Below are 11,312 nucleotides of genomic sequence, written 5' to 3'. Positions count from 1 at the left end.
TGTTTTTGTAAATGTTCAAAATGACATTGGTAATTATGCTATTAGGCTAACAAAATGAGAACACACACAAAAACAAAAACGTCTTCTTACTTTATTGACTCAAATCCAGAAGGGTGCTCAAGCACCAATGAACTGAATCCAAGCACCATGATTTTTTTTTTTTTAATTTGTACATCCTTCTAACATCCTACTTGCCCAAAAATGGAATGCTCCACCCTTTATTGGATCTCAGCAAACATTCATAGCAACCTCCACAAAAACAAAAATAAACGTTCTCAACTCCTAATATCCAAGTGGAGAAGCATGAGTTAAATTGTCATGCAAAAACACAATTCACACAAAATAATTGGAATGTTTTCAACAAAAATGCATAGGCTATTATAAATTCTGCCTAAGAGTTGTATCAAAGTTCCCGTGAGAATTTTTATGCAGTTTGTGGGCACATTTGGTCCACATATGGCCTCAAGGTGCAATCCGCCCAAACAGCCCCAAAATAAAAAAGTACCCATACATTAAAAAATAAATAAAACTTTTATAGGCTAAATGCATCAGAAGCACTGTTTTCATTTAGAGTTTTTTTTTTGTATGTATTGTATGTGTTTTTGTACGTGCACCCCTTGCAGGTGCAAGGGTTTTTTAACAAATTTTGCTGGTATCAGAAAATGTAATGTAGTGTTTTTTTTTATTACTATGACAGTAGCAGAACAGTATATTGCCTTACAAATTGAGAGCAAATTAATTGGAACACAAACAACATTCAATCCCAGATGCTGAAGTATCGATTTAATGCTTAAGTATATGGATGTTAATGTCCTTAATGTACTTAAGTATTGATTTAATACGTATCTGGGATTTAATGTCCGAATTCTTAAAAAAAAAAAAAAAAAACGTGAAAATACGTCCCTGGCATTGAATTAGTTAAAATGCTTTGTGCTGGTAAAGGACATATTTTTAAAAAATGAAGAAATCTGACCCCTTGTGCATTATTTTGTCCAATCCTTTGATCTTTACATCAAAGGCATTTCACATCAAAGGGAAATCATTGAAATACTACACTAGGGAGCTGAAATTTCACCCAGTTGGTGTCAGCATGCTAAAATACAAAATGGCACGGCTGCTGCAAGAATATTGGGAAGAGTTTACTACCAAAATGATCAAAATACTGCAAAAGAGTTCCATTTTAGGGTGGCTGGAAGCTCATTTAGGGGTGCTTGAGCACCCTCAAAATCTACTAGTGTGCCCAAATGGGATTATGAAAGCGCATGCTAGTACACGGTAGACCGACAACATGCTAACATGACGTTCCACAGCCATCTGCGTTGTCATAAAAGCAGCCTGCTATATCGGCTTATGTCATTTGCTTTTTAATCTCCATTCAGTAAGAATATGTGTCATGTTTTTTCTCACCCCTGTCAACCCAATCTCAGCCCAAACACTTGGAAATGAAGCTAACAGCCTCGCGCTAAAAGCAGGATTTAGTAGGAAAACAGTAAGCCATATGTTCCCCCCCTTTGTCATCCATCTTAGTTGACACCCAAGCAACGACAGACTCCTCTTTGTCTGTGTCTGTCTTCGGCCTTCTCAACAAAAAAAGTAAGACGGTTCTGCCAAGGTTTTGTGTGTGTGCGTAAAAACCGCGCAGCTCCAGACGCATCAACACAACTGTACAGCTAGTGTGAACATGACAGGTGTTTGCTTTGGGAAATGAAGGTTTTCCATTTACCTGCTTTGGCATTCGGTCTTGAGTGTGTGACTTTTTTTTTTCACATTCTGACACATGCTGAAAGGCCATTAATTGCACCCTGTGAAACATAAACAAAAAATTGCCGCAATGTAGGAATTTCGTCTGTCATGAAAAGCTTGAGAGTAAGGTTCTGAAGCAAGCCTTTACTGGCCACCATAAAACAAGATGTCAGCTGGAAAGAACTAATAAAGGACTGTGACTGGCAGGCCTAAAGTCTTGGCTGTGTGAGACCCAACTAATGCAAAAAAAAAATAAATAAAATGAACATTTCCTTTTCTCAATTCAGAAATTAACTATGGCAAAATATCTGAAAAACTAGACTCAGAAACTAGACCTAGAAACCAGGAAGATAGATTTCCATGACAACACAAGGGATTGACATTCTGACAAAATGTCACTGACAACATTGACCATTCCCCAATAAAAACAACCCCGTTTAAAAAAAAAAAAGCTACCCATACACAAAAATCCAACATAGCCCTAGTAAACACCAGAAACTTTTTACTCTACTTGTTACTCTATTTTGCTGCAAATTCCTTACTGTCTGTGAAAAATTAAAAAAGTGTAAAGTCTTTATACAGAAAAATCCAACATAAACACAGAAATGACTGAAACACTCGACTGGGAAACTAGACTCAGGAACACAAACAACTGGGAAACCAGACTGAGGAACTAGACTCAAAAACTAGAAAGGTAGCTTCACATAATAGCATGAGAGCTTGACGTTTTGATGTCTCACTGAAAACTTAAAGCCCTCCCCAATCCCCAACAAAATGAAAAACTACCCCTGGAAAACTAGACTCGGAAACTAGACTCAGAACTAGACTCGGAAACAAAAAAGAAAAAAAAACAGGGAAACAACTGGGGAACAAGACTCTGAAACTAGACTTGGACAGAAACTAGGAAGACGGCTTGACATGACAGCGTGACAGCTTGATGTTCTGACGTTTCATTGATAACCCAATTCTATAGCTGTAATATTAAAATTATATATAATATATAAGTTTTAATTAAATAAATCAGTAATCTGTGATTGTTTTGTGGCGTTTTTGGACTCAGAATCGAACTGGACACAAAAGTGGAACAAATCCAACAATAATAAACCACGCTTGGAAAACTTGACTCAGAAACTAGACCCAGAAAGTCCAGTCAAACAGAAATTTGGAAGATATCTTAACATGACAGTGTGAGAGCTTAATGTAGTGATGACGTTTCATTGACAAGTCAATCCAATAGTTGTATTATTAATAATTTTATATGTAATGTATATCAGGTTGGTAATCAGTAATTGTTTTTTAAACTACAATCAATACAGCGCTATTGTATATATTTCTCTATTTGTTTTTTGTGATTGTGAGCGGATTGGGCAACAGGCCTGATTGGCAAACAAAACAAAGCAACAATGAATCGTCGATATTGTCCCAGCACATCTGCCAGGACAAAGAACCTTTATGCTTAATGTGTGGTCCATTCAAGGGCAAAACAAGAGCCTCTCTTTTCAACACATTTGTGCTTATTGAAGCTTTATTTAATAATTTGCTGAAAATAAAATTGGGACAGGAAAGACTCTTGCTTAATTAACCCTCGTGCACACACGTTGAAAACTATACACCTTAAAATTTTCCCTAAAATGATTTTACAGGCGTTATAATTTATTAATAACTTATTAATAAGTTATTCATGAATATTTTTTTCAAACTCTTCAGTGGCATCAGTTCTATCCAAACATATTAGGTTAAATTTATTAACACCCACAAAAAAATTAAAAATGTTATGGTCTGTCTTTGCAGTCTGTGACGTGATGATATTTTAAGAAATAACCACAAACTGCTCTCTACCGCCACCTACTGTATTAAGGTGAAACAAGTAAACAAAGAATTTTTTGTTTGCTGACACAATTTGACCGCCGCTCAAAGGAAAGTTTCAAAAATCGCAGGAAAATCAATGTAATAATCTCTCTTAAAATGCATCTCAAAATTTGTAATTATAATGATTGTATATGGTCCAAAATTTGGACAATGATTATTTTTGTACACAAAATCTCCCACGTCCAGCTGCAATCACATAAAAATGTCACAATCGTTGCATTTTGAAATTTTACATGTTTGAATCAACTGCTGGAAATTTCAACTCCCTAATATTTTCTTTCCCATTGATTATTTTATGATATAATAAAAAAATCAAAGGAATTTCCATAATTGAATTGAAAAAAGTGCCAGAAAAGACTCTTGCTTAAATGAGTCAATCCCGCATCGGTTTTGGACATGGAGTCTTGTCAACCTTTGACCCGTTACAAAAGGGGGTGTCTCATTGGACACAGATTTCCCCGCTGCTAAATTCTACGCGGCACAAAAAGCCCCTCGGCTCAGCCGACACGGGTATTAAGGGGGACAATGAGGCGACACACTCGGAAGCCCGTGACCCCCCCCCATCACTCTCCCTGTCAGATATTGTCCTCCATTCATTCCACTATCATGATATTGGCATTATCTAAATGGTCGTTTTCTCATATTATTGCGAAAGATTTTTAAATAAACAAACATTCTTAACATAAGGACAAAAGTGCAACAGGGCGGACACCAACAATTAGTTTAAAAGATTAATCTGGGGGGGGGGGGGCAACAAAGTCAAATATTTAAGTGAGGATTCGGACTTTAAAGTGAGAGTTCAGACTTCAGTCAGAATTTTGACTTTAGTCTGGGTCGATGTGATTTTCGTTCAAATTTTAAGTGAGAATTTTGATGTCAAAGTCACTTTAAAAGATTAAAAAAAAAGAAAAGATCAGAATTCTGATTTTAAAAACGCTTTAAAGTTACTTTAAAGCAGAATTCTGACTTTAAAGTGAGAGTTCTGACTTTGGTCTGTATCAGGGTGACTTTAATCAGAATTACAAAAATGAAATCAGAATTAAGAAAATGAGAGAAAATTCTGGGACTGATTATAATTCAGATAATAAAGTGAACATTCTGACTATCTTTACAATTCTTATCTTTACAATCAGAATTCGGAAAATGAGAGAAAATTCTGGGACTGATTATAATTCAGATAATAAAGTGAACATTCTGACTATCTTTACAATTATGAAGTCATAATTCTGAGACAAAAATGAGAATTCCGCCCACTTTTTTCCGCTGTCACTTGGGGGTGATGGTTAAATATTACAATCGCTGCCTCTTGTAATACAAACAAAAACAACAATAACATAATAAATGAATAATAAAATAATAAATATCTCATTCTTGCAACACTATTGTGCATATGTTTTTCTCAAAGTAATTACAGGAAACGTTTCAAGTATTTCTACCGTCCTAAAAAGCTTCATTCTAAGTGTAAATACAAATGATGCTTTCAGGCTCATTTAGTACACTCAAGCACTATTTTTTTTTTAAATCCAGACAAGTACAGATGTCAAAATATTAACGAGCATTTCGCCATATGTGAAAAGGGGTAGCCAAAACGATTCACCCCTCTTCTGCGCATGTCCCAAAAAAAAAGGGGGGGGGGGGGGGGGGCAGAAAGACTGCCAGAGAGTGAGAGCGAGCGAGGAAATGAGAGGTTCACGGACCATGTCAGAGCCCCAGTATTCTCCATATCTTCTCGTCCACGATGCACTTTAGGATTTCAATAAGATGCGTGTGTGTTGTCAGATAATCGGCTTGTTTTTCGCCGCAAACTTTTACCTCCCGCCGCTGCGAGCTCAGGGTGAGTCGGTCGCCTTTACAACTTTTCTTCTCTATGACTTCTGCACAACACAAAGTCATTTGTCAACCTTATTCCCATTCTCCGCCTATTTCCTGACGTTCGGCAGGGGGAAAAAAGATGTTTACGGCTGGAGTGTTAACTTATTTCCTCAAGTTTGTCGTTGTGGATTTAGTGACAGCTGACATCCTGTTGGCCCCTTCGCTATGTCTTTGTTTTAACTATTTACAATCCAATTTCATCCCCGAGTGGGATTTCATAATTTATCTTTAAATGGAACGGTACATTTGGTGCTATAATAGAAGTTATTCAGGGGCGAGACTGTTTGAATAACGGACCCCTCGTATTGGATTAGGCGCGACTTTTGGAAAAATCACGATATACCCACATAAGCGTTTTATTACTTTAAGATCCTAATATGTTCAAAAAATATCTTCATTAGAAAATGTCCCCCGAGCCCAAACAGAATTAGGATATTATTATAACCTACTGCATTTTTTTTTACACCAATTTACACTATTAAACTACACAAAACATTAAATTGCCGTTGCAAAGTGGGCACAAATGTTTATAAAACATCTTCAGGTTTTATAGCTATAACATTATGCGGAGTTTGAATCCTAGCGATGCATAAAGTGTAACACAAATAAAATAATTGACGCGAAATTATGAAGATGATTGTTTATAAACAAAGTTTTAAATGGGCAAACGTAAATCTTTACATGATCGGGAGTTCGTAGCTAATTAGCGATTGAACAGTAAAAAATAAATAAATAAATAACATTGATAACAGATCACAGATTCGATCAGATGATGAACCAGGATATCTCCTTAGACTATTTAATGTACAGTTAACCCCCACTTTTCGCGGGGGAGTTGCATTGAGAAAAAAAACAAAACAAAACAATCAACCCCCCTAAATCCTACCAAAAATGGTGATAAATGCAAAATATATATATATATATATATATATATATATATATATATATATATATATATATATATATATATATATATATATATATATATATATATATATATATATATTTACCTGCTCCAACATATAATTTTTCTTGAAATTTTATGAAATTATTTGGAATTTTCAGTCATGATTTAAGAAAAAAAGTCATGTTTTACTTTGCATATCCAATTGTGGGTGTCACTGATTAAAGATCAAATTGTGACATTACAGCACATCATTAATTTTGCTCAAAACACAAAATATCTGCTGATTTAATCCACCTGACCATATCTGTGTAAAGTCTAATTAAATGCCACTTCACTGTTTTAATATCTCAATGGATTGTACTTTAAAAGTATTTTTTTGATGGATTCAAGGGGGGGAAGAAGTTACACATGACGCACAGTGTGAACATTTAAATGAGTGATTTTCTTGTACCACATTTTAAGATTCACATGACTGATTTATTGCATTATGTTGAAGAGTGTATTTATAGCCATGCTAGCACAATAAATGGCATACAGTTGCGAGATTGTTCGCTAGCTTGGGGAAAAAAAGTGAAAGGAGTCTTCGTAACTGCTTAGCAAATTTTTAAAATTGAAGATTAGAATGTAGAGATTCAAAAGTTTTATTGTCATATGCGTAGTAATACCGCACAAAAAAATTCTAATTCTGCAGGCGACGTTCCATAAGCGAGCAAATAATAAAGTAGGCCACAAAACAAAAACAAACAAAAAAAAAACAGTAATGGATTTAAATGAAACCGAATTCATTCCTATTGGCCCTGACATTGTTTTTCTTTTATTTATTTTTATCTTATTTGAAGCCATTTGGGAAGGTGTGGTCCCAAACACCTTTTTGTGTTGCCATTTTATTTAAATGCGGAAGCAAATTGCATGCCGTCCTCCATGATTAGAAGATGGAGGCCTTTGAAGTGCAAGTCCACATGGGCTAAGGATGTGGATTTGCTCTGGCTATCACTTTGAATCTTTTTTTTTATATTCACACATCTGCCCGAAACATGAAAGTAAAACAGCTCTTAGATCCCTCATTTGGGGCGCACATTGTCTACGATATCGAAAGGCCGACTATTGGTCGAGAAAGCTGGTGAAAATGTACAATTAAGCAATATCGGCATTTTTTGGTCATTGGGAATTCTTTGCATATTTTTTCCTAGCCTCGATTGAGTTTGATGCAACTTTTTTTTTCCCCTCCTGTCACGTCTTTCATGTTGTGATTTTGTTGTGGAGGCAAGGCGTGAGGGAATGCATCTGGAACCAATTTGACTCCTCAAAGCAGAAGGGGTGGAGGAGGTGGAAAAGAAGAAGGGGGGTGGGGGGGGTGTAGTGAACGGCTGCCCTTTTTTTTTTTTTTTTTTCTCCCCCTCCGTGTCCACTGTAATCAAGAATGGGCTCCAATCCCGCACACAAAATGATAGTTTTGGGAACATTAGATTAAAGTGACGCTTTGGAGTTGACGTTCTTGGCAGTTCGGCCATTGTCGAACGGAGAAAAGAAGTGTTGTTTTTGCACAGGACGGTGACCTCGTGGTTGGCACGTCTGCCTCCCATGCGAGAGGTTCCGATTTGTGCTCGTGCCCCTCCCGTGAGGCGTTTAAATGTTCTCCCCGTGGCTTATGTTGCTTTTCTCTGTGTACTCTTGTGAATGCTTGTTTGTTTGTCCCTGTCATGTGATTGACAGGCGACGAGTTGAAGGTATAGTCACACCTCATGCCCAAAGCGTCCAACCCAATTTCGCTATGGTATATTTTGAGTGAAATTTAAATATACGGACCTCTATTCATGCGCTACATCATAGGTGTCAAACTCAAGGCCCGGGGGCCAGATCCGGCCCGCCACCTCAATTTATGTGGCCCGCAAAATCCTGAGCAAACTTCAAGTTTCTGGTTATAATACTAAATTTGCAAGTTGTCCTCAACATTTAAAAATTCAGGGGTAAAAACAACAAGCATTTTTTGTTCCCAATATCTCATTTGAAGAGTTTTTAGCAGGCTCTTTTTTCAAAACTAGTTAGAAGTGTGACAAACACACCTAAAATTGATTTGATTTCACAATTATACCAGCCCTCTGACAAAAATTGTAACTACAATGCGGCCCCCGATAAATATGAGTTTGACACCCCTGCGCTACATTATACATGAAGCCCAAAAGGCTCAAAAAATAAACCCAAAATGACCGTGTTTTAGCTTAAAAACAAAGAAATCTACGAGTGCGATGGTTCTCATCAAATCTATTGCTTTTTAATAGCATAACAGCGACAGAACATGTTACTTTTCGAATTGAGAGCAAATTTATTGGAACATGAAGTGGCGTTGCTAAATAGTGTTATAGAGACCCCTTTGCACATATATACATCTATATTAGGGATAGGACAAGATCTTGTTTGATGATAACATAAGAATTAAAAATACATATTCTATAAATTAATGTATATGTACAGATATATGATGTAATACTGATGTGATGCTGTGGCATGAATGGGCTGTGGTGGGAGGATGACTCTTATTCATGGTGGTGTGATATGTGGCACATCAATCTTGACATTGGAGGCCTGTTGGCATAGTAAACAAAAAACTTGATTCTTTGCCCGATGATTTCTCTGCCCAGCTCATTTTTTCCTTTCCCTACTATTTCGTCATACTACAGGACACCTTGCTGTTTTTTTAATAGATAAATGAAAAAATAGTAATTAAAAAAGTGCCTCAAAAATATCTTGCTGTCGTCACTCCGAAATCACTCCGCCGCCATTCGTCTAAATGAATCGAAACATTTTTCAGATGGCAACGTGCTAGCACAAACAAACATTTTTGTTGGTCGACTACGCTATGCTAAGTGCGGTGTGAAAAGGGACTTTATAATACAATATTTCGTAACACAGCTACGACAATTTTACTGTTGTTCACCGAATGTTGTTAGTCAAGATCAGTGGTTCTCAATGATTTTTAAAGCATTGAGAGAAGGTTCTAGGGAGCTGAAATTTCACCCAGATGATGCCAACATGTTAAAATTCAACATGGCATGAGCACTTAGTTTTCACACTACCAGGAAGCTGCCATCCCTTGGCAAAATAATGCAAGAATGAGGCAGAAGGAAATGAACCAAAAATGGTCAAAATATTACATAAGAGGTAAAAATTTTTTAAGTGAATAACAGTTGATGATAGGTTGCATTATGACAATTTGGTTCAAACCATAAATATAATTTGAATATGCACTTACAATAGACTTTCTGAAACATTCCAATAATTTATTTATTTTTGAATATATTGATTCATTTATTGTAATAAAACATTTTACGTAATTATATCAATGATACATTTATAAATACATTTATTGATTCATAATTATTTTTAAAAATTTGTTCAGATGGATGCTAGTTTTTTAAATATATTTTAGAATAACACACACACAAAAAAAAGCTGGCTGGAATGTCAAGAAAGAACTCAGTGGAAAAAGTAAATCCCTACTTTAACAAAGTCATTTTTTAAAGCCAGATTGCAGTTGCAAAGGAGATTTAACTGATGTGATATGACCTAGCGCCTAGATTAGCGATACAAGCTAGTGAGCCGGAAAGCCAAATTAAAAAAAGTTGAAAACAGCAAAGAAACACAATAAAGTCACCAGAAGATAAAACTGAACACCACTAACAGCAACAATTGACTAACAAATTCTGAACGCAATCAGGGCGCTAAATACAAACCGACGAGACAACGAGGCACACCTGTGCAAGACGCGAGCAGCCGAAGGAGCTGACGGGAAACATGGCCGACAAAACAGGTGAAAACAAAACAGACAGAAACAAATGACATTTGTAGTACGAACACTTTTGTTGTAACGCAAATGAAATGTGAATATTTTACACGCTAAATGTGAAATAGTTTCTACTCAGCGAAACCATGAAATGTCTCTCGTTCTTCCAAACTGCCGTCCAGATGATAGCCAGATCCTTGTGGCCATTCATAATTAATCAATGCACAGGAAGTGACCTTGGACCCCCATCCATTAAAATCCCCCCCTCGAGAGTCTGTTGCGGATCTTTGGAATGCAGGAAGCAGAATGTTAGGATAGCTTGTCTGGTGCCGCTGGCAATATTGCCCGTACGTTTCTTCGTATTTTTAGGAAGTAGTTTGGGGACTACGCTGAGGACAGACAGGAAAGAAAAACTATTTCCTGTTTTGCGATTTCCAAGAAATGTTGACGAAAAAAAGAAAAATATCAGTCTAGTTTCGTGATTTTAGTTTTTGAGTAACTTCTGAGTCTAGTTTCCAAGTCTAGTTTCAGTCAAGTTTTCCATAGGTAATTTCTGAGTCTAGTTTTCAAGTCTACGTTCTAAATACTTCTGAATCTAAATTTCTAAGCTACTTGTACCCAGTTTCTGAGTACTTTCCAAGAATAGTTTTCTAAAAGTAGTTTTGAAGTCTAGTTTTCCAAGTCAAGTTTTTGAATACTTGGAGAGTACTCTCAAACTACTTTTAGTGCATTGAAAGTACTTTTAAGTGGTCGTAAGAAAAAAATTAGACGTTTCTAAATAGCTTTCGAGTGGGGTTTTCTGAAAGTATCAGTCTAGTTTGTGGTTGTAGTTTCTGAGTACTTTCTGTGTCTAGTTTCCAAGTCTAGTTTCAGTCTAGTATTTCAAAGGCAATTTCTGAGTCTAGTTTCCAAGTCTAGTTTCTAAATACTTTCTGAGTCTATTTTCCCAAGCTACTCGTAACGTCGAAGTTCAAAGTACTTCAGGAGTAGTTAAGTTAATAGTAGTTTTCCAGAGGTTGTGTGGAAGTCTAGTGTTCCAAGTCAAGTTTTAGAATACTTAGAGTACTCTCAAAGTAGTACCAGTACTACAGGTACTTAGAGAATACTTTTAAATTACTTGTACCCAGTGGTCATGAGAAA

General features: G+C 36.3%; 1 protein-coding gene across 1 annotated transcript in view; it reads left to right on the top strand.

Annotated features, from left to right (window-relative positions):
- The first annotated feature begins 5,291 nt into the window (after positions 1-5,291).
- Positions 5,292-11,312, top strand: part of reck (reversion-inducing-cysteine-rich protein with kazal motifs) — a 27,407-nt gene continuing 21,386 nt past the window's right edge. The window contains exon 1 of the mRNA XM_088401947.1: positions 5,292-5,446. Coding sequence (XP_088258073.1) covers positions 5,374-5,446 — 73 coding nt within the window. The 5' untranslated portion in view covers positions 5,292-5,373. The remainder of the gene's footprint in view (positions 5,447-11,312) is intronic.

Source organism: Hippichthys cyanospilos, chromosome 19 (genome assembly GCF_059441005.1).
Source record: "Hippichthys cyanospilos isolate Australia breed blue-spotted pipefish chromosome 19, RoL_Hcya_1.0, whole genome shotgun sequence".
In the NCBI taxonomy this organism is placed as follows: Eukaryota; Metazoa; Chordata; class Actinopteri; order Syngnathiformes; family Syngnathidae; genus Hippichthys; species Hippichthys cyanospilos.
This window is presented reverse-complemented; position numbering and strand designations above follow the sequence as displayed.